The sequence below is a fragment of the Zonotrichia albicollis genome, chromosome 1 (genome assembly GCF_047830755.1).
Source record: "Zonotrichia albicollis isolate bZonAlb1 chromosome 1, bZonAlb1.hap1, whole genome shotgun sequence".
NCBI classification, from domain to species: Eukaryota; Metazoa; Chordata; class Aves; order Passeriformes; family Passerellidae; genus Zonotrichia; species Zonotrichia albicollis.
Genome location: NC_133819.1, coordinates 92318386 through 92342237, shown reverse-complemented (window position 1 = coordinate 92342237; position 23852 = coordinate 92318386). Strand labels below are relative to the sequence as shown.

At 37.1% G+C, this 23852-nt stretch overlaps 1 protein-coding gene across 4 annotated transcripts in view; it reads left to right on the top strand.

Annotated features, from left to right (window-relative positions):
- ANKS6 (ankyrin repeat and sterile alpha motif domain containing 6) overlaps window positions 1-22056 on the top strand; it is a 41501-nt gene extending 19445 nt beyond the window's left edge. The window contains exons 7-18 of one of the 4 annotated variants that reach the window (XR_003379241.2): window positions 274-484; window positions 955-1004; window positions 2021-2224; window positions 4017-4182; window positions 4817-4986; window positions 8509-8698; window positions 10029-10145; window positions 12072-12139; window positions 13409-13525; window positions 14433-14529; window positions 15997-16369; window positions 19913-22056. Coding sequence is in view for 3 of the 4 variants with exons in the window: in XM_005482932.4 (XP_005482989.1) it covers window positions 274-484; window positions 955-1004; window positions 2021-2224; window positions 4017-4182; window positions 4817-4986; window positions 8509-8698; window positions 10029-10145; window positions 12072-12139; window positions 13409-13525; window positions 14433-14529; window positions 19913-19962 (1440 nt within the window). In the remaining variant the exon portion in view is untranslated. The other 3 variants (XM_005482932.4, XM_074546936.1, XM_026790994.2) reach the window with 3 other exon arrangements.
- The last annotated feature ends 1796 nt before the right edge of the window (window positions 22057-23852 follow it).

Sequence of the window (23852 nt, the reverse complement as noted above, 5' to 3'; positions counted from 1 at the left end):
CTATCTACTTTGGCCTTCCAGGTGCTGTGGAAAAACTTTAAAAAATATTTTCCAGGTGAAAAATAAGGGAAGAGATAATTATTACACATGCAAATTACACTGAAGGATTCTGTTGGTAACTGCAAACCACTTTAGCATTGCTTTTTACCTTTTTTCAAAAACTCCTTGGTGAAATTATCACTTCTCCAATGATTGCTTAATTATGCATCTCTTTTCCTCTTTTATTTTTCCCTTTAGTTGTAATTAAATTGTTGTGTCTTCTTTTCAATCTAGTCCTGGTGGAGCAGGATGTCCAATCGATTCCGCAAGCTGAAGTTGACTCAGACATTGCGCCATGGATTTCCTTCTAATCAGTTTGTGCCTTTCCCGGATGAGACTGAACCATCATTAAATTCCACTATAAAAGTAGCCTCACAGAGTGATACAGACATCTCTGGAAGCCTTGATGCTGCTCCAGCTTGGAACACAAATAACAAAGCTAGTGGTAAAGGCAGAGTTGTCTTGTGGGAAATGAGTTCTTGTGGGGTGGTCCGGATGATATTATTTCTGATTTATTGGTTTAGTTCTGCTTTAGCTTAGTATAAGTGAAAAAACGTAACGTATTTGTAATCTGTAGAGAGATGTTTGTACTCGTTGTTGATCGTGCTGAGTGCAGTAGCATTTAAGCAGGAAAATACTAATAGAAATATGTTACTGTTTTTTAGTAAATGCCATTAAATTAAGACCAGTCACTGAAAAGTGTTAATATCTTCCATAAAAATTCCCTCCCCACTGTCTGAATGCAAAGTAAGACTTGGTTTAACTTTAGCTGAGGTGCATGGGAGTGTCACTGGAAATTCTCATACTGTGTGCGTACTGAGGGTAAAGCTGTTGATTGTTTAAAAACAATGAGCTAGGCTTAGAAACAGACGTAGAAACATGTAAAAAACAAAACATAATTTATATATTTTTCAGGTGCAAACACTGTGAAAGGAGAAAAGGACGATGAATTATTGAAAACTATGGTATGTTGCAGTGTTTTTGGTATTTCAGCCTAATTCAGAGGGTCATGTAGCTCCCATAATTTTTGCAGTTTTTTGCCTCCTGTCCAAGTCACTTCTAGAAAAAGAGCTTGTTTGTAGTCATTAGACATGAACTGATAGGCTTTGATATACCAGTAGTTCTTAGACTAGAAAGTACTAAAAGTACTGTGATATGGAAGCTGTACTGACCTCTTTCAAGAGTTATCCATACCTTTGTTTGATCAGCAATGAAATAGTAAAATAAATGGAGCAGCTGCTTAGTTGCTGACTACTATTATGAAGTGAGGAAAACATGGATGGAACATGGTACTATGGAGATGTGAAATCACTAGTAGAGACAACCGTGAAATATTTCGTTTGGGAGGTGCATTTGTGTTATTCTGCTTCTTCTTTTGTTATGCTATAGCTTTATATTCCCCTGCAGCTTTCTCCCTGGTGATGTCATTAAATTTGGCTGGTTATTATCTTTATGTTCTTTCAAAAGAAAGTTTGAGTTTTTTTGTAAGAACTTTTGATATGGCTGACTGACAGAACTCCAGGGAGCAAAATCAGCTGAGGTGTTTTTGTCTCTTTCTGCAGTACACATACAACAGGAACACGCAGTTGCTCACTGTTTCCAGTCATCCTGTCTGGGAATACAGAGAGGACTGCATTGTTATTTCTTTGGGAATTCATTGTTATTCTTGTGAAAGTCAACTTGAGCAATATTTAGCCCAGTAATGGAAGAGATAGTTTTCTGCCGCTTAATGAGCTGTATTCATTGCGTCAAATGAATAAGCATAATATTGAGGGGTACCACAATGTTCATTGGTTTCTCTGTTGTTATTATGTCTTGTGCTTCTCCTCAAATAGTACTTTTGTGTCTCATTTCTGTTCTTTTTAAATGTGTTTTCATCTTTTTGCTTAACTTAGTATTTTGAAACCACATCACCAGATCCCAGTAAACTTTCTTAAAAAGTGACTCTTCCCCCACCCTTTTCTTTGTTCTCCTTTCTCAGCTGAGGAGCAGTGCTCCCTTTACCAGGCTGCCCAGTGATAAGCTGAAAGCAGTGATCCCACCTTTCTTACCACCCTCAAGCTTTGAGCTTTGGAATTCTGACCGAACCCGACTCAGCAAGGATGGCAAAGCTGAACAGATGAGAACTGCCTGGCCACAGAAAGCAGTCAAGCACGATTTTAACAGCAGTGGAAACTCTGATATAGTAAGCAAACTAAATGTGTATGAAAGTACTGTGCTATGCCCTGGCCCTGTTGACTGGTGAGCCATTCTGTTTCTGATTAGAAATTTCTTTTAACCCACTGTTTCAGCAATGACTTGTCCATTTAAGCAGTGCTGCTTAGGAAGAATGCACATGTGTATGTAAGGAGCATAAGGAAACAAAGGTTCTGTATAAAGTGAAACAACATTTTTTAAATTTGGTTTGGTTTTGGGGGGTTATTGATTTTGTTTGGTTTTTTGTTTGGTGTGGTTTGTTTGGGGTTTTTGGGGGTTTTTTGCTGTTAACCAGAACCACCAACAGTGTGGTAGAAACTGCTCTGATTTGAAAAAAAGACCAGGGACAGTAGAAAAGAATGGAAATTGCTCAATTTTTAGTAACTGAGCAGGAAGGAAGAAATATCAGTAAGACCAATATACAGACATAATATGCTGAAAATTAGCAATAGATAAAATTGTAGCAAGTAGTCATCAAGTGGATTTGAAGGCACACAGCTTTAAATTGGAAGTACTGTAAAACTGGAAAAAGTCTTGATTGTTTCTGTTTTTTATAGAAGGAGCTTTCCTGATTCTAAATGTTTTCAGTCAAAATGCAAACCAAGAGAAAAATAGGTGGTTTGAGATAGGAAATCTTGAGATAGGAAATTAAAAAACCTTGACAGCCTTCTCTTTCATAGTTGGAGAAAAAGGAGAAGTGCCTCCTCCCCTAATTGTAGACTGTAATAACTAGATGTAGAGAAGACCAGTCCAGAACTGGACTAGTGTTTCAATGTCAGTTCTAGACATGGAACAATGAAGACATTTAGGAGGAATTTTTTTCCTCTTTCTTTTTTTATAGCTAGCCTAATACCAGTAGAGGTGATTTAGGTGGAATAAGGCAGAATAAGGAAAGTGACATAACAGGAGGGTATGTGTTTATCATCCCAAAAAAGATGATTGTAGTAACATAGCGGGATAATTGGCATGTGTATAAAGTGAGGAACAGGGAGAGTAGGAGAGGACTAGCCATCAGTCCTTATGTGAGGAATGAAGGGTCTTGCTGAAGGTGTAGGAAGGAGGGAAACAGTAAGTCAGAGAAGGAAGAAGTGATTTGAGCAACAGAATAAGAAACATTAAAAAGCTGAGCTGCAAAAGGTCATATTGCAAGTGACTGGCAGTGGCCAATGGTGTAAAAGCAAAAGAAATTAAGGAGAATGTGGTTGAGGATTTGGGTAGTGTATAGCTGGATCAGTAGTGCCTCACTTAATGCAACTCAATAAAGTGGTGCAGCTGGCTGTTTAGATTGCAGGGAAATTGCATATAGAAATGCAACTGGTGGAGAGAAAATTTGTATCACTTCTTGCAGCTTAGTTTGTAAGAAACAAATATATGATGGATGAGAAGGTGGTAGCTGTTTTGTAAGATGGGAGAGACAAAGCCAGGATTCTGCAGGAAAGAAATTTCACATGTGATATTTTTTCTTCCCTACTGCTCATAATACTGTGTATATCATATCTCAGGTGCATCATATGTGCTCATTTTTGTTGGTCAAAGATTAAGAAGAATTAATGGCTTAATGTGTTGTAATTTATTTCATTGAATAAATGTATTCAGTATGTATATATTTATATAGGTATATATTCAGTATATATGTATATGTAGAATAAGATTCTTTCTGATATCCCCTTTGTTCTTCAGTGCAAGTTTCAGAACTTGGGATAAAGAAAATAGCAGTTGAAGTTTGCTCTTTATTTTTCTCAATCAAGAAAGAACAAATTATTTTTCATTTTGTTTTCCAGACATCTGTTAGCAAAGGTACTAGACCAGTCAAATTGCCAACATTTGCAAGAAGGCCAGCATCTCCTTCAAATTCCAATAACTTCAACCATTCTCCCCATTCTTCTGGTGGATCTAATAACATTGCAGGAATTAACAGGCATGGAGGAGAACTGCATAACAGATCAGGTACCATTTTTAATAAGAAAGTAATTTGTATCTGATTCAGTTAAAAAGTTAGTGTTTGTGATGATGGTAGAAGATAGTGAACTTTTTCTGAGTGCTCCTACCATTGTAGAAGCAAAGCTTCTGTAAATTTAGAGGACTCGGGACTGGACTTCAAACACTTGCATAAGGGAAGGACAGCCTTACATCTGCTACAGAATTCTCAGTGGTCAGCCCATCTCATGCAGCTGACCCATGGTGGGTCAGGCTCATTGCACCATGCATGTCATAGCAACAGGCATAGGAGCCAGCTCTTACTTTCTGTTTGAAATAAATGCTAGTTTTCAATTAAAAGCAAAGCTGCATGCATTGTACCTAGTAGTTGTTGAAGACAATGTGGTGAAGTGGCTTATGAACACTATGTCCAAAGGTATGAAAGTCAGCTCTGTGTGTGTATAGACAGGGCTGGCTTCCCTCTTCTGCTACTGATTTCTGTTCTTTATTCTGCTGTAGAAATCTGAACCTTGCAATTGTCTTATGATTTATCCAGACAGTTTTTAAATGAAAGTGAATGTTTGAGAGTTAACAAAAGTATCGTTTCCTTTACATTTCAAAAGTATGGTTTCCTTTACTGGGTTTATTTTATTTTTTGTTCTAGGTGGCAGTGCAGATAATGTTTTGTCTCAGATTGCAGCCCAAAGAAGAAAAGCAGCAGGCTTACCTGAACAGAAGCCCAGCCAACAGCACAGTCCAGTCCAGTCAACTCCTTCATCTACTGTGTCGGATCTGCAGTGTGCTCAGGTTGTGGGCAATGGAAATGTTGTAAAGGTAATGGGAAATGTAAAATTTTGCACTCCAAATAGGTCATATCTCAGTGATGGGTGGCTGGTGCACAACACTGCACAGCCAAAAAAGAATGAACACTTGTTATGTTAGTGGAAGCTTTTCAGCTCTACAAACCTTATTTTTAAGTGCAAGTCCACAGAAGATGAAACCTAATAATAAAACATGATTTTACTTTATTATTAATTTCACTCTGTTTTAAAAAAAGTAAATGCAGTGCTTGATTTTTGGGTAGACCTGCACTATTACAGTTTCTCATTATTTCTTTCTATGGACCAGATACAGTGTTTTATGTTAGTTATTCCTGGATTTTACCCTGAAGTGGTATAGTTGGTTTCTCCAGCTAGTTTTCCTTCGAAGGCACAACCTGATTGCAGAGTATGACATAATTTGTACCAGGATATGGTGAGCACAACAATATGCACATAACCAGTCTGCTCCACTGGTGTTATTTTTAAACAGTAGGTCATCACCAAAGTCAGGTTTTGTTCCTGAGGCCGTACTGTCTGTGCTGACTTACCTGTCAATTCCCAGGAATAGCTTTGCTCTCATTTTCGTGCACATACTTTGAAGTTCTTAACTGCTTTGTACATTTTTGATGGTTAAGATTTTAAGTCTTCAAGATCTGCAGAGACACAAACTGGAAAGCAGCATCATAACAGAAGATGTGACATACTATTGAGAAATTGATGGGTTTATTTACATAGAGAAGCATTGCATTTCAGAGAGCAAGAGAAGGAAAACACAAAATTTGGGGTTTATGTTCTAAATGCCTGATATTCTGGAAATGTTAGAATAGTGAGCAAGAGCAAAATTTCTCCAACTTTTGCTTATGTAATCTCCAAGCAGCTCATTTTGTTTTGCTTTGTTTGTGTCTTTCAGTGAGATTCTTCAAATTTTACCTGAGGAAACAAAAATTACCAGAGTATAAAATTAATACTTTTGCAATCTCATTCTGTAATTTCTTATATGGCAACAGTACACAATATTTATATTTAATCACTACATACAAATGATAAATGAAATTGCAAAGTTGTTCAGAAATTACATGGAAATTTCTGGAGGACAAAAATCGGAAAAAGGTGCAACTACCAATGCTGAAACAGTTTCCATAAATAATGAACAGTCACCTTGTCGCTGATATGTCAGTCCTGATTCTGGAGGGGCTAATGGTTGCTTTTCAAAGATGAGATTGGGAGCTAAAATTTCTAACTCAGCTGGACCACCAGAGTCTGAGGATTTATACCAATTCTTTGGCCTATGGTAATCTTTCCTCCCTTTCTATCCTGTGTAACTGCTCCCTGAGTTATAAATGATCCATCTCTTTCTCCTGTAGACAAAACCCCTTTATCATCCTCTTCCCTCATTAAAGTCTTGTCTGCAGAGCAGCTACCAAATGCTTTTTCTTTCTGAGGTGGTCTGGCCAGTATGTTTTAATTAAACTCTCAGCATGTCCTCTCAGCTTGTTTTTAACTTGGAAGTAATTTCAGAAGAGCTCCTTGTGTGCCCCCAAAGTCTCATTTTTCTCCAGTTATATTAATCATCCCACCAAGAGATAATACCTGTGCCTGTGAGCTTTGGGCTGCAGATCCTGTGACCTTTTGTTGCAACAATGCTGCCACTAAGAAGTTTATCTACTGTTTCCACTCACAGTGGGATACATTAGGGGATAAAGGAGTAGTGAAGTGCAATGTGCTGCAGATCATCTTCTGGAAAGGCTGTTCTTTGTACTGTTGAAAAGATTTTTAAACAACATTTATGCCACTGTTTTGGAAAGCCAACAGCTTTTTCAGTGCTCTTGGTTTAGATGTCTGGACAAGTTTCGTTCTATCCACCAGTAACAAAACATGTCATAGTGTGGATCTCACTATAGATATTAATGTATCACACAACTGAGGTGATTTTTGGAGATTCCTGGTGGGATAACACAATCAAATATGGATCCACACTGGCTGCAAAGGCTAGCAGAGTGTTATTGTAATCAGCGATGTAAATGGTGGAAATTTAATGTCTGTATCCATTGAGGAATGGCTTGTGTTGTCTCAGTAGGCTCATGCTGTCTAAACTTGAAAATAGCTGATCTAAAAATGCAGTGATATTACACTGATTCATTTTGCAAAACTTACCCGTGAGGGGTGAGATGGTGCAAAGAAAAGAAAAGAAAAAAATGAATAACATTTTACAGGATGATGTAATTTAAATAAATGTAGACAATGTGCTAGGGAGGGATGACCATTCTGCAACACAAATGACCAATAAAATTTAGATGGAAATTTGGGACAGAAAATTGAAATGAGTTCATGATGCTTTTCAAGGAGCTCTCAAGTTTGTATCATACTACATTACTTGTAGTCAATTCAGTACAGGGCTAAGGAAGCATTACATTCTGACATAGGATAGAGTAATCAAAGAATGTTACCACTCAAATGAGTTTTATCTTTTAAATCTGCATCTTTTTCATTAACTAGAAATGTTCCATTTATGCCACAGCACAGAAGCAAAATTGTAAAGACAGGAACCACAGTCATTCTCATTTCTTGAATTGTTACCTAGATCAATTTTTTTATCAGTTTATTGCAGTAGCCTGGGTGACAAAAGGTATTTAAACTCTGAATTCAGGAATCCAGTAAAATATCACCTTCTTTTTCGGTTATACAGTGCAGACATCAAAATGTATTTGTAGATCAAAGAATTTAGGAAATGAGGTGCATTTATGGTTTTTGGAAAAGTCTGTTGATATGTGTACAAATATATATATTCTACTACCTATTTTAACTCATGTATTTTCCTGTTTTCCATGGCTACAAATGCATCAAATATTTGCTAAATTATTAATAAATCAATTGACTCCTGTTAGGTAATAATAAATTTGAGGGTTGGCTGGAAACTTCCATTCCCGTGCAGCAAGGGGTTTAATGCGCCCAAAATTTAATTTGTGCTTGCTACATGTTTCTGGTTAATCCAGCATGAAGTGCTACTTTAAATTAGCATCTCATATGTTTTGAAAATCTTTAATTGAGTCTTAAATCTATGAATGCAAATCCCTATTTTCAAGTCAAAGTAATTTATTTTGTTTCTGTTATTAAATTGTTTTTATTTCTAATGCCAGTTTTACTTCTGCTTCTGCACATTCCAAGGGAGGTGGGGAGGTGAGTGAGAGACTGTGTGGTGCATAGGTGCCACCTATACTTACACCAAGATAGTCCTTTTAGAAAAAGAAAAATTGTAGTGCTTGTGGGCAGTATTCCTTTGCAAGAAATAATTTTCCTGTTACAAAATTTCAGCCTTAATAAATGTATTTTCTTGATAATTTTGAGGAGAGAGACTTTAATCTGGGATAAAATCACTATTGCTTCTATTATTTTAATATAGGTCAAGCAGAAACTTCTGGTTGTGACTACATGCTCTCAGAAATGATACACAGCTTAAGTCATGTTGAAGGATCATGTATAGGTAAACAGTTTTGTGATTCTTTTTTAACACAAATGATTGTATCATTAACTGCAGCAAAAACTGGAGATGAACAAAAGACCTCCATCTGGGACTTCATCTACATCTAAAAGCACATCACCAACTCTCACACCTTCTCCATCACCTTCCCCATCTCCAAAGGTCCAAAATGCAGAGTCCTCTGTCTCTTCTTCTCACAGACACGCCAAGAGCAATGGCTCCAGCAGTGGTACTATTACAGAGGATGGTGAGTAGCTCACTGCAATTGCAGCTTATTCCTCGAGAATACCACGTGTTTAAAGCTATGACTATACTGGACTAGTGTGTATCTGCAGGAGAGTGAGGTCTCCCTTCTTTCTAGAAAATATATTATGGTGTTTTGTACAGTGAGATTGATGCTCCTGCACTAACTGCCTTTTTCTCTCCCAAAACCTGGCATTCTTTCCATTTTACAGAGAGACTGGTATCACCTTAAAGCTAGCATATAGGTGGCCACATTTTCCCCCTTCATGGCTTAAGTCCTGTTTGCCAGCCTTTGCTGAGGGTACAAAATGCACTTTCTCCACACTAGATTTTTTTTTTATTAGTAAATGAAGAGAAGCATATCAGTACAAAGATACATTTTTCATCCATAGCAAGTCATAACTACATGAAGTTAAGAACTCTAGTGCATTTATTTTTCTGAATTGTGAAAATAACTTATTACAACCTCTTTTTAACTTAAAGTCCTAAGAAAGAATTATGATGTTATTACTTTTCTGTAAGATTAGTATCTTTTAAATTAGACTTTTAGGTCTAGATTACAACATTTTAAAAGTCATTTACTGCATTGGAAACAGAGTATTAATAACTTTGTTTTCTCTTGTAAATGTCTCAAAAAAAAAGTGAAGAAAATAACATGACTCACAACCTTTTACATAAGGAATGCAGGCACTTTGTACTATTTTTGTTTTTTCTGAAATTGTCTCTATTGATTTTGGTTTATTTTCACTTAGGCCAGCTTTGTCCATTAATACTGATTCCATTTGACACTGAAGACAGGTGATACTTGACTTTCTTTCTGTCCTCTTCTTATGGCTTTGCTTTGCTGGAGCAAATCCTTTCATGTTTAGTGCCATTTTATAATGAGATCTTGATAACATAAGTGTTGCTGATCTAGAGATGCATAAAAGCAAGAGAGCTCACGGTTGGATAATGAAGCAAATTCCCCAAGCCATCAGCTGCTCTCATCTCACTCAGTGAAGCCTGGTTTTGTGACCGTGCACTAATGCCAGGATACTGTGAATTCCCTTGTAGCAGGGGTTGTTTGTCAGAAACCCAAGTAGCTCTTGGTTCATTGTGTTTGTAAGCTTTTGTAGTTAAGTGCTCATTTAATTCAAGGGCTTCTCTTACTGATGTTCGATTCAGCAGCAGCAGTACAAATGCTGATATGCCAAGCAGTAATGAGAAGAATAAGTACAGAAGGTCTGTAGTGTTAACTTTTCTTTCAAGTGAACTTAAATGAATATGAAAATTGACTGTTACTGTGAAGGAACAGTAGGCAGCAGCATTCAGAGGTGTTCTTTGTTTCTTTTTAGGCAACCATTTGGTGGACCATCAACAACTTGGCCCTATTCTGAGAGCCAGTGATGTAGAGAATTATGAAAGACGAAACCATGTGAGAGTAAAAGAGGGCTCTGAAAACCTGGAAAAAGGTAATCTTACCTTCTACTATAGAGCAGTATGAAAGGAGGTGCTAAATAAGAGTAACATGGCAAAAGCAGTAAGAGCTCCAAGAACATTAGCTTGCTCCTGGCATGGAGGTAAGCAGACGATGTAAGTGTAGAGCAAATAGAGTGGTGAAGCACAGGACAAACATGTTAAACAAGAGTTGTAAAACTGAGAGGTTTCAGGGTTTGTTCAGCCTTAAAGTAATAGTACAGGAACTGGAAGAGGGGTAGAGGAAGAGAAACCATTAAGGGCCTTCTCTGAAGGCCTTCTCTGTGTGTGAAGGATGTTTGGTGTTATAGTTGTTTATGACAATAAGACTGAGCTCAGACACTCTGAAGGTTTCTTCCTATATCATGGCCTACAGTTCTAATCACACCAGCATGATGAAAAATGAGTAGGGTAACTAACAACCTCTAAGAAAAAGCCATTAACAATATACCTAAAGGTCATCCAATGAGAATTCTCTTTTCTTTCTCTCAGATGCTATTTTTCATCAAACAATATAGAGAAGTTCCCATGATACATTTTAAAAACTGATTGCGTTTTCCCATGGATTAATGTCAGGGTACTAAAGCTTTTAGTCTGAGACCATGTCAACTTTTGCAAATCATGTTAGGCGTACCAAGTCAATTCAATTTAAAGTTAAAAAAAACCCAACAAAATCCTAGCAGAAAATAAGACTTAACTAGAATTTTTCTCTTCAGTTGTCTGTGGACTCTCCTATGTAAAGAAGTCTTCCAAAATAGTACACAGAGGTGTGTTTATCTCAAGATACTTGATGTCTTTTGAGAAGCTTAGAATATGAGATTCTCTTTCATATTTCTAGTGATGATGAAAGAAGAGGGAAAGTCAAAAGACAAAGAAGTGAAATAAGTGAAAGCAAAGTATATTTGGTAATGGACTAGTGGTGTCTTTAAAATGAGAGTTAGTTTATATGCAGAATATTAAATGTAGTCTTGTTTTATAATGTAATAATTCATGTTCTTCATTTGGACTCTTGACTACTTAGTACTTAAGGATTAACTTAAGTACTAAGTACTTAAATACTTAACTGACCACTTAGGTACTCAAGGGGAAAAACCAGCTAGTTACTTGTGACAGCAAAGTAATAAAAAGTAAACTTAATAGTAATAAAAAGAAAACTTTATGTAGTGTGTGATTAAGAAAAGTAATGTCAGGTTTTTCTGAAAGTGCACTTATGCTCTTTAGCTAATCACATTTTTTTAAAAGTGTAGGAAGAATCACTGTCGGGTCCTGCAACATTTAATTCTCTTAAGCTTTTAAAGGAAAGACAGTATTCAGAGCTCTTAGCCTTGGAAAGTGGCCTTGTAAAACTTAAATTCTCTCCAGTTTTCATCTTAGCTGGACTTCAGCTGTCGTTGTGCAAGGTGCCTGGATGTTGGGCACATAGGAGAAGAGGGTTCAGAACGACCTGTGCTGTATCAGTGTTTTGAATGAGCAGGTGTGTGGTTACTTGCTCTGCTCTTTGCCTTCCTGGATGATGACATAGAAATAAGACTTCCAGTTCCTTGCCTGTTTGAGGAGTTCTGCAGTCTAACCTGCACAATCTGGATCAGCCATCTGGGGCCAAGCATCTGCATTTTAGGCATTGAATTTGCCCTTACTGGTTTGGTTTTGTAAGATCCTTTTAATGAGCTAGAAAGGGCAATACAATGGTGTTTATCCTAGCAAGGTGAGACTAGATGGAATTACGGTATATGTAATTAGGTGAGAACAGAGTAAGCCAATGGTTCAATTTCTGAAGGAGAATAAAGGGGTTGTTTTTTTCTTGCCATAAATGACTATGGAAAATAGAGGCTTTAATATGTCTTTTCAGTTTATAATGCTGAGGTCGTTACAATATTTTCTAATCTATGGAGTTGACTTTTTTTTTTTCCCTGTTATTACAGATGAGCTGACTGGCATCCTTAAAAAACTGTCGCTTGAGAAATATCAGCCTATATTTGAGGAACAGGAGGTATGTCTTTTCTAAAAGATCTTTTACTGTTTTAATGAAAGTAGGATATAAGGCGTTGCATCAGATTTGTGATCCAGAATCAAGTTCTAAAACTAGTCCTGGTTGCAGAAAGAACTTTGACACCTGGACCAAGTGGTATTTGTGGCATTCTCCAGAATAATGCAAATAGCAGAGCTTTTTACACTTAACCTACAGCTTTTCTATACATAGAGGTTTTTTTGTCTCTGTTGTTACACTCTGCTTTTTGTATATATGTCTGTATCCAATGTGGCTAAACAGTTCATAGGATATACCGTATCATGCCTGGAATCATAGCTGAAACCTAATTTTTTAGAAGGAGACCAGCAGGGTGTGAGTCACTGAGACGGCTGCTTTAGCTTCTTTATCCACTGTGCATAAGCAATAGGAGAATTAAAGTGGGGAGCGTAGGCATCATGATAGATTAGAGCTGTGACATTGACTTGCTGAAGGATGCAATGACAGGAAATGTTGCTGAAAATAAGTAAAATTAATTAGTTCCAATGTTTAAGTCAGGATCAGATGTGAGCAAATACTGTGTGTTTATTTGATCAAAGAAAAGGGTAGTGAAGGGACATGCCATAAGCTGACATTGCTACAGAGTTCAAAATTCAGCACAGGCCCAGATGATTTAGCTTCATCACAATAGATTGGGATATTATTGTTCCTCTACATGATAGGCAGTGGAGCATTGTGTAGAAATTAATATACTTAGTGTGGGAAGGTTGTATCAATGTGAAAAGTTTCAGATTTTTGTTCTTATCAAAACCCTATGGATATGTTGTAATAATAAAAACTGTTACATGAACAAAACCTAGGTTTTTCTCAGGAGACACTGGAAAAGTATACACAATATTCTGAAGTTCCAGAAATACTTAGGGGGAAAGGATGAAGAAAAGAGAGAAACCTTAGGTTTATTCAAGTAGCTGCCACTGTAGGCAGAGGAATTCCTGTGGAGACTATATATTCTGTATTAACAGAACTTGATGGGCAAAAAACCTAAAAATCCATTAATATTTTAGGTGTACTATCATGGTTAGTTGAATGATTAACAGCAGATTAGAAGCCTTACAATCAAGTGGTAAAGTGTGTACCATTTGGTGCTGGTAATTAATGAAAAATTCTTTTTGCACAATATTTACATTAAATCTACGCAATTAAAAAAACCCAACAAACCACTTTTAACCTGTAGTAATGAATCTTCACGTCTTACCTTTTTTCTTTAATTTATTATTTTTTTTTAATATGCAGGTGGATATGGAAGCTTTCCTCACACTTACTGATGGTGATTTGAAAGAGTTGGGTATTAAAACAGATGGATCAAGGCAGCAAATTTTGGCAGCTATTTCTGAACTGAATGCAGGAAAGGTACATTTTAAAGTACTGTACTTAGTAAATTATTTAAAAGTTTTTATAAAATTACCTTTTGAAATTCAGTTACAGGTGTTTGTTAGAAAAGGTAAAATAATTTTTTCAAATGTAGTGTTTCGTGTATTTGACTAGTAAAAAGTCTTCCTTTGTGGCATTTCCTGTTCTCTTTCAACAACTCTTTCCTAGTCCAGTGAACAAGCTACTTGTAAACATGAGCAATTTTGCAGTTTCTGAATATTGATTTCAGCAGTGCTAAAAAGAATCATCTGGCTGCAATAGTGCAGCTAGAGAATGCAGTATAAGAGGAAGGGTGTCCTTTAGTCAACATAAAAGGTTTTGATTTGTCCATGATTATGTGAATAGCTTTTCTCTCATTTCATACACTTTTATTGCCTTGGAATTTTATGTTGACACAAACTAATCTGCTAAGAATGGTGTACAGTAAACATTGCTCTTGCCAGAGGGATTTTATACTTGAACATGTCTTTGATTAGGCTTGCTGATGCTTCTCAGCAGCTTTCTTAGATTTGAGGTCCATTCCCTCTCTGATAGTGGAAGTTCAGACACACAAAGACAATTTCTCTACATCAGTATCAACAGTAGTGATGAGGCTAAAAATTAGGGGAGGTGGATGATGTTTCATACTAAGATATGCCATAAAGAATAGGAAGAAAATAATGGAAATGTTTCTATTGTTGTCTGGTAGTTTCAGAAAAAGATTACAAGTTTTTCTATATATGTCTGTAAGGTAAGGATTTGTTATTATTTCTGATAGTATATGGAACATAGACACACATATTTACACATTTGTTGCAAATTATACATTTGTTGTGTACTCTTAGTAAATTCGTCTTTTAAACAGAAATTTAAGAATACCTTCTTTTATTTTATTGTTCTTTTACAGGGTCGAGAGAGACAGATTTTACAAGAAACTATACACAACTTCCACTCTTCCTTTGAGAGTAGTGTTAGTAACACACGACCACCAGGTCATTCCCAATGTAAGTAGCACCTGAAATTAATGAAAAAATGTATTGCAGGTTGAATCACAGAATGACAGTATCAGTTAGGTTGGAAAACACCTCTGAGATCACACAGTCCATGACCAAACACCACCATGCCAACCAGATCATGGGACTGAATGCCAAGTCCAGTCTTTTCTTAAACACCTGCAGGGATGGTGACTCCATCATCTCCCTGGGCAGCCCATTCCAATGTCTAATCCCTCATTTATTGAAAGAAATCTTCCCAATGTCCAAATGTGTGGATATTTTATTTAGTACTGGCTGGAAGACAGAATGTGACAAACAAGACAGCTGCTTTCCTGGCGGATGATGTGTGTCTCTTGCTGAGACTGTAGAGAAGATTTCAGTATAAAAAGTAGAGGTATCTGTAAGATGTTTATGCACCCTTCATTACTATCTGAAATAAGGATAAGATTTTTGTTGTGCATTACTAAACACAAAAATGGATGTAAGTATAGCAAACCAGAGTATACCGTATACTATCTATAGTGTCTGTATGTATATATGTAGCATCAGTGGGAGGTGTTCCTGTATGATACAAAATTAACTTTAGCATACTCTTTATAGGAGACACTTCAGTATGATCAGGTAGAATGAATATATTCAAGATTTACAATTTAACATAATGATTTAGGCAGCTGTGTTAATTATATATTTATGTATGTATGTATTTAGTTATTTTGCATAGGTGATGTTTTTATATGATTATCTATAGTTGGTTTCTTTGGAATACATGTATTCCAAGCACCAGTGTTATGCTAGCCAAGCTAGAGAAACTGCCTTTTAAAATGTACTGTCTGTAACCAAAACATACAGGAAGGTGTTGCTGACCTGTAATAATTGAATACATTTCCTACACTCCCAGATATAAAAACTGCAAATATCTGTCCTGCCAGCCACCTGAAACAAAGGCAGATACTCATCTATTACTCCAGATTAAAGCATAGGGTGTAACCTATTCCCACATGCACTTCTGTATCCATGTTTTAGTAGAAACAATGAAAGCCATTGAATAGCCTTGAGAAGTTCAACCGTGTTGAAAGTGCTTCTTCTTCAATTGTTTATTTTGCTGCTTTCATCTACTCACAAAATAATTTCATTTGTTTAGGGGCTATGCTAAATAATTCAGGTATTGTATGCTTCAGGAAACATTAATAATGAGCTAGTCCCAGTTGTTCCAGTCTCAGTCAGCTGCATTTCACTGGATATGTGAAAGCAGGTGCTACCTGTTGGCCTACTAATGTCTTGGGGCAAACTGGGGATTGCTTGGGTAGTTAGTGAATGTGGGCCACTTCCAGTGTTCTGTGTAGTCTGCTTGGCTGAAGGCCACTATCAGGTGTCTCTGTTGCATTGTGCAACTTTCCATTCTCAGCATAGTCAGCATGTGTGGGAACTTCTGGATGTCTCTTGGTAACATCCCAGAGCTGAAGACCTCTTCTGTAGGTATTACTAGGTGAGCAGAAGCTGTTTGGGATTTGATTACCTGATGCAAAGAACTGGAATTACTCAAGAACCAATTAAGCATAGAGGTGTAATGTATCTCCAAGCAACTTGCTGACCTTAAGTGTCTTGAAGACATCAAAGGACAAGAATGGTGGATCATAGCTGAGGAGAACATCCTTTTGTAAGAATGAAGGCAACAGTTGCTCTGGTTGAGCTTTTGACAAGAGGCTGCAAGAAGGCTGCCATAAGAGATCTGGCTTTTGGGTTTTTGTGTATGAGAGCTCCATGATACAGATTTGGCTGTGAAACAGAATCAGAAGCACTAACAGAGAAGAGGAAGACAACATGTAGCTAAAAGAAGTTTCTGCACCAGGTAAGCTGCTTTTTATTGTAAAAAGTAGCAGTGGAATCCTTATGCAGTCTCTGGAACTTGAAGTAATTTCCAGGAATGTGTAATAGTTTAGAACATAAGAGCAGCTGTACCAAGTCAGATCCAAGGTCCATACAATTGTGTTGAGTTTTTTCATCCAGTCTCATCTGACACTGATTTGAAGAGCTACTTGCTTTCATTTGCTGTGAACTTGCCATGTCCTGACTTCTTTTGCTTCATCATACTGGATCAGAAGATACAGTGAGCAATTGTTTCCTCTTCACTGCCTCCATGCCAATGATGATTTTAGAGATCACTGTGATATCCTTCTTCATTCATGGTTTTTTCGAGGGGAAGGCTTATAGGCTGCTTTGTCATTCCCTGTACCATAGATTTTCTAGCCTCTTTTCCTTTTCTGCTGTTATCTTTTCAGACCTGGGAGATACCAGCCTAGCATACAGTGTTAAACATGTAGGCATATTACGGATTTACATGACAGACAGATGTTTGTTTTTCAGTTGTGTTCTCTGCTATCCATTCTCTTGCTCTTTCCTAGTTACTTCTGGTACTTTGATGTGTTGGCTATCATTGAAGACTGAATTGGTAATAATTCAAATTTCCTCTTACAACCCAGCTGATCTACTGAGTTTGAGCTCACAACCTATAGTTTTATATAAACACACATACATCATCTTTTTCATTTGCCTTACTTCATATTACTTATCTTCGTATTACTTTATCTTCAACAAATTTTGTCACTATCTTATTGTTTAGGCACAGATGTCATATGAAGTCTTTTTGCCAGTCTTCTGTTTACCTTTCTTTTTACTTACATGCATAACTTTGGAAAGTTTTCCCCTTCACTCTCTGTGCCCTTTCAAAATCATATATTGAATATACTGTTCATATCCTGAATATCCTCATGCAGATGCCTGTGAAATAGTAGTGATGAATGTCTCCACTATGGAAAAAATCATTATTTACTGCAAACTTCTGTCCTCTGCCTCCCTAAGAGTTTATTTATCTACACAAGAAATTTTATTTTTACCCTGTGGGTTCCTTATTATCTTAAGGGCTAACCTTGAGCCTTGTGAAATGCCTTGTCAAAATCCAAGCATCAAATGGACCTCTTTAATCTACAAGACTGTTGGCACCTTCGAGGAATTCTAGTAGGTTGGTGAGGCAAGACTTCAAAAATCCCTTCTTGATTGTTTCCAACAAAATTTCAGATTGTTACAGGCTTTACTACTCTGGTTGGTATTACTGTCCATCTCACTGGTCTCTGTTTCCCTACATTTCCTGTTGAACCATTAAAAAGATTTGCATCGCTGTTATCACATCTCAGCTATGTGGCAATTTAAACAACAACCTGTGTTCTGTACACAGCAGTTCAGCTGCCTAGTCCTGCTTCTTCCATGCCTTAGAAATTTGCTATTACTTGCTTTGTGTATTTGTTTCATATTCTTTTTTGCTAGTACTTCAGGTTAAGCTGTCTTGGACTCCCACATAAAAGTTTCTGAAATGGAATCCTTCCACCCCACCTCATGCCAGGGACACTAGGTTGGGCTGTGTGAATTCCTTGCTCCAGTCCTCGCCTGACCTGCATAAGGCAGAGAGTGATTCAGAGGTTACTGGACATTACAGTAAATGATTCAGAGGTTACTGGACGCCCAAGCCATTAGGTTTGGAAGCACCATGAATTCTGAAGAGGCAAACAGTACTTGCATGGGGAATGTTGCCTCCATCTCTTTTTTCAATGGAAATTAGTTGTCATTTTTAGAAAATACTGATAAAATTATTCATTCCAAGAGTGAAGGTTTTAGCGGGTTTTGACACTTTGCTGGTTTGACTACTATTGCGTCTTGGAAAATTGACAATGCACTCTGGCCATGATAAGAGAAACTACTAGGAACATACTGCTTCTGTATAGCCTAGTGAATGTGTCCAGCAAACACAGAATTACTGTTCTGCTTTGCCATTTAGAGCAGATAACCAGCCCATGGAGGCATGAGGCTCTGAAGAACAAAATCCTTTGTCTGGATTCCAACTTCAGTGAAACAGCAAGTGGCAGCATGAAGTCCAGCTTTCTGAGAGAATGGGATTTAACAAATAATATTATCCCAGGAGGATTTTCTGTTTGTGGTTTGAGGTGACCTTACAGGATTCTGGTAAAAAAAGAAAACTGGACTTTCTGAATGCCTAGTTGCCAGGACTAATTATTTAGTTTATTTTTGGGAGCTGTGTTAAGATTGATGCTCCCATTAACTGAGTGCAGTCAGGAGGTTGAGCAGATCTGACAGTGGTCAGCAGGTTAATTGAAACAAATGACACCAAAGAAGACAGAGTTGCATTTCAACACAAGCTTGCCAAATCGGAAATGAAAAGCTGAAAAAAGGTCATGTGAATTCATATGAAAAAAAAAAAGGAGGATGGGGGAGGAGAAAAGCAACTGAAATAATTTCCTTCAGAAGAGTAGACATAAAATCCTATGTGTTAGTTATTGTAGTTATAATAAATGTGCAAGGAAGTGTTACATGTTAAATCCTCTGATAAAAAAGGGAAACACTTCATGAAAGTTCCCTTTCCCATTTATGGCTTGCAACAGAATTTGCCATTTTTACAAAAATGACATGAAAAATGCGAGAGAGCATCCAAGGTTTATACTCAGAAGGACACAATCTTTTTCTGCTAGGATATTTCTTAAACTCATTATGAAAAATCCCATTAATATTGGTTGGAGGTAAAGCTAACTACCAGTTAAGTTAGTTTGCCTTTTAATGCCAAGTTCATTGGAATTTCTGAAAGAGAAAGATCAGCCTTGTCATTTAGTACAGGCATCCAGCTGCTCTCCCCCATCTGAACAACACTTCTGATAGGTGGGAAGAAAAGAGAAAATCCAAACATCTGGTAGAGGCAATGAGCAAAGGCAGGAGAATAAACTGAATATTCTCCAGACAAAAGTTTAAATGAAGAGTAGTTATACCTATGATGAAGAAAGAATACGATGCCATGCAGTCTGTAGTTAGTGGAAATTCTCATCCTCCAGTTTCTTTTCACATACTATAGTATGTTATATGTATCTATAGATACATATGTATCTGCAGATACAGAATTGTTTGTGTATTTGCTTTTCATTTTTGGATTCAGACTCAAAAATATCCAGTGGAAATTATCCAGCAGAGGGAGAGATTGAAGAGAGAGAAGTAAAAATAGGAGCAAAATCAATACAGACTTGCATATAAAAATCATACAGGATTCAGATAAGCACTTACTGGAAAGGTGCACATCGAGAAAAGAGGGATACTCCAAACTTTGTGGCAGTAGGTGACTTTTTCACATGAGTTTGACTTTTTATACCTTCTCCTTGAAGGAGATGGCTTAAGATGAGCAAAACGAATTACAGGATCAAACTGTTAGATACTGGTATAAAACGTACATTGGCAAATGTGGGCCTGTTTCCAGTAATAGTGGAATTACTCTCTTGTTTACAGTTGTGAGTCTTGCTGATTACAGTTTTTCAGACTTCTTTTTTTTCCCCTCTTACAGCTCCTGGCTGCTCTTTAAAACCACAAGAAGCTGTTTCTTCTAAGAGGTAGCTACTGGAACAAAAGTGGTTTTTATTTTTTATGGTGAAGCTTGGCATCTGACTAAGTAAATCCATAAAAATGAAAATTTGAAAAGTTAGTCCTGACTACACTGACATAGGATTTTCTGCAGTAACGTGCTTAAAATACAAAACCCACAGAAAGGCAGAGAAAATACTAAAGAGATTGCCCATATAGTTCAGCCTAAGTGTTGAATTGTTCAAGGCATCAGTGGTCTGAATTTAAGAAGAGCAAAGTCAGAAGAGCAGGAAGAATGGGTGAACGTGCAAGAAGATGGATGTTTCATTAAACTCTTGCCCACAGATGAAGAACCCACAGGAGACCTACATGGGCACAAGTCAAGAGGAACCAAAAGCATGGAAGAAGGCAAGAAGGACACCTCAAATTGTGACCCCTGCTACATGGGGAAATACATAAGCTGAATATGCCTCTTTTGATTGGATACAGATAAAGTAGTCTAGATTGAAAATGTAATGATTTCATGGGAAGAAATAAAAAGGAGAAGTAACGCTGCATTCTTCAATAACCAAAATATATTTTATCTATTCAATATTATGAGGTTAGAGCAGCAGTAAAAATAAAAACAAAATACCTATTTGTAAAAACAGCACTTTATTTGAGTAAATGCATAATCTGTCACCAATATTTAAACAGAAAGAATGTTAAAATATTTTATATTGCTGACTAATTTTTTGAGAGTAAAACCATTTACATGATATTGGCTGGGGTTTTTTGAATAGTAACACTAGCATATCCTTAAAGATACATTTTTATAATTTGATTTTGTAGCAGTTTTGAAATGAAAGTTACAGTAATTAGAAGTAGAAATAATTTTCTGCTTAGTAAATATCATTTTTGTTAAGCAGTTAAAATGCAAATCATCAGGAATTAAAATAAAATTCATCAGAAGCCTCTGACACTATATTTATCTTTCTGAAGACTCAAGTACCGCAGGTAAGGGCAAGAAGATCTCAGAGCTCCAATTACCTGAGTGCTCTCAGTATATAACTAAAGATTTTACATTTCTCCATGCTCCTGAGACCTCATGGCTGCTTTTTATGCCTTTGAGAGGAGGCATAAAAAGCAGCCAAATTTGAGACAAAGTCCTGTATTGTGTGTCTGTGTGTCAGGGCTGGCACGGGCAGCTCTTTAAACTCTGCTGTAGGCAGCGGAGATTTGGTGGGTACCATCACCAGGGCCTCAAACACCAGTATCTCACTGGGCTGGACCAGAATTTGATTCAGTTGTTCAGACCTCCACTGGCATTTGCCAGGCCCTAAGGCATCCAAAGCACCCAGAAGGGATGCCAGACATGACACTATATGAGGGTTATGATCAGGTTATTCATTGCAGCCACTTGGACAAAGAGACCATTCAGAGATGGAGACTGTAATTTCATTGACTTGTCCTGATTTGTCACAGACTTTGAGAGGTGAAAGCTTTTTTTTTTATTCCTGTTTACTGTTCATTTTCTGTGTCCTCCTTTTCAGTTTAAATGAAAATCTTTGTTGGCAAACTTTGCTTACCTCATAATGAAAAGTGATACTTTCTGGGTTTTACCAAAGAAGAAAATCCTACAAAAACTAGTTCTTATTATGATTCAGTCTAGTGCTACAGGCTTGACCAATCTGGAGTTATTAACCTAAGATTTTGCTGAGGAGTACTGTTATTTTACAAGAAGCTTTTATAAGTTTCTTTCAATGTAATTTTCTTTTTCTGTACTTTGAGCATTAATGAAGATCTGATTTTAAATAAAGATACTGTTATCTGGAAATTATTCAAGCAGTCATCTATCGTATTTCTCATGCTTCATCAAATGCCTTAGAAGCCAGGTACCTTCTCAAGGGAATATCTTTGGTTTCCAGAGTGAAGGGGAACATAAGAGTTCATGCAAAGAGATTTCTTTAATACTGAGATCAGCTTAATTTACAATTGCTTGGCTTGTCTGATTCTGACACTAATAGCCTCAAACTTGCCACTTTATTTTATTTCAAAGCCCTCTTGGCAGTACAAGGGTACATTTAGTGGGAACAGGCTTTGTCCATTAAAACTGAAACTTCTTGTGCTATATTTAAAGCTCATTTGGAACACTTAATTTCCAGTCTCTCAGAAGTTTGTATTATTGAAATAAACTGTTAATGCAATGTCCTCCTTAAAGTGTCATAGCAAGGAATTGTTTCAAAGCAATTTTTGCCACTTGTCATTCCCAGCATTCCAGTGTGCATTAAAACTTAATGGAGTTAACACGCAGTTATAAAAACAAAAGCAAACAGATATTTGAAGTATGATTGCCATATTCCCAGCATTGCACCTATAGCATTTTAAATGGCCTCTTGCTTATCTTGAGTTTTTATTCGTAAGTATTTTCAGAATAGGTCTGTCTGGTCTTAAGAGGAGTGGGATACCAGGACTGTTAGCAGAAGCACAGGACAGGAGCAGGGTTCTTGAAGGTGATGTGTTGATGTGTTGGAAAGCAGGCCCCTTCAAGACTTCCTTATAAATAGCCTAAAAATATTCTGTGTTCATGTATACACTTGATGCATGGCTGTGAGTTCTTGTTTTTAATAAGCATTTGTGATTTTTTTCCCCACAGAATCAGTAGCCTCCAATTAGTTGGTACACAGATTTCTTGTTTTTCTGAGTTGTGGAATAAAACCATTGCACAGACAGCAGCCAACAGTGTGCTAGGTTTGATCACAACAGGCCTGATTTCAGCTGTTCTCCACAGATTTCTCCATGTGTTTTTTTCCAAGTCACTCTCTGCTGCCATTTAGAATGACATTCTTCCTAAGAATGGGAAAAATGAATAAATGGAAAATAAATTGAATAAAAAGCTAAAGATAGAAGTTCAACTGCTAGATTGGGATTTCTGGTTTTCTTTCCAGGATCTGCCTCTTTTAGGGTTTTTTTTTTGAATACTCAGAATTAATATTGATTGCCTTGGGAATCACTTACTGCAGCAGCTCAGGATGCCAAAGCACTTACTGTTTATCACAGACTTAGTTCAAAATCTGTTGCTCATATATCTATACTTAGAGCAAACAGAAAGTGTCATTCTCTGTGCTAGTAATTAAAAGGCATAAGCAGAGATCCACTTTTCCAGCTGCTTGAGCCACAGAATACAAAAGAGAGCTTGAGTTGATAGATGCTACTAAAACATTGTATTATCTCCTGTCATGCATTTGAATTGCTTGTTTGTTGTATGTGTCAGGCACACACACAAACTGTAGTCCTTAGCAATGCCACAGATACATATTACACAATGACAGAATGACTGAAGCTGAACGAGCCTTTGGGGTACATCTTGTCCAGTGCCCCCCTGCTGAAGCAGACCACCTAGATGTGGTTGTCTGGGACCCTGTCCAGTGGTGTCCCATCATCCAGTGAGATGCTCTTCATAGAAAGCTATCAGATTCATTAGATATGATTTCCTCTGTTGTGAATTTGTGCTGACTACTCCCAAACACCATCTTAAAATAATTGGAAGTTATTTTTAGGGTTATTTTCTCCATCACATTCCCCAAAGTCAAGGTGAGAGTGATAAGGTCCAGTTCCCTGAATCCTCTTTCTTTGTTATTTATAAAGATAGGGATGACCTGTTTTCTTACATTGTGCAGAAACCTTGGCCAATCACCACAACCTTTTAAAGATAATTGAAGCAGGTTTGCAATGACACCAAACAGCTCCCTCAGTACTTGTAGAGTGCACCACATCAGGTCCCATGGACTTGTCTGTGTCATACAACATCTCTTGGAATGCCATGGAAGGATATTTTGTCTATATGTGCCCCTCAAACAATGGATGCCATGCATACCACACCTTGGCTTATCCTTTGGTGGTTTATAGACATCCTCTTACAGTGAATTTCATAGTAGTTTGTC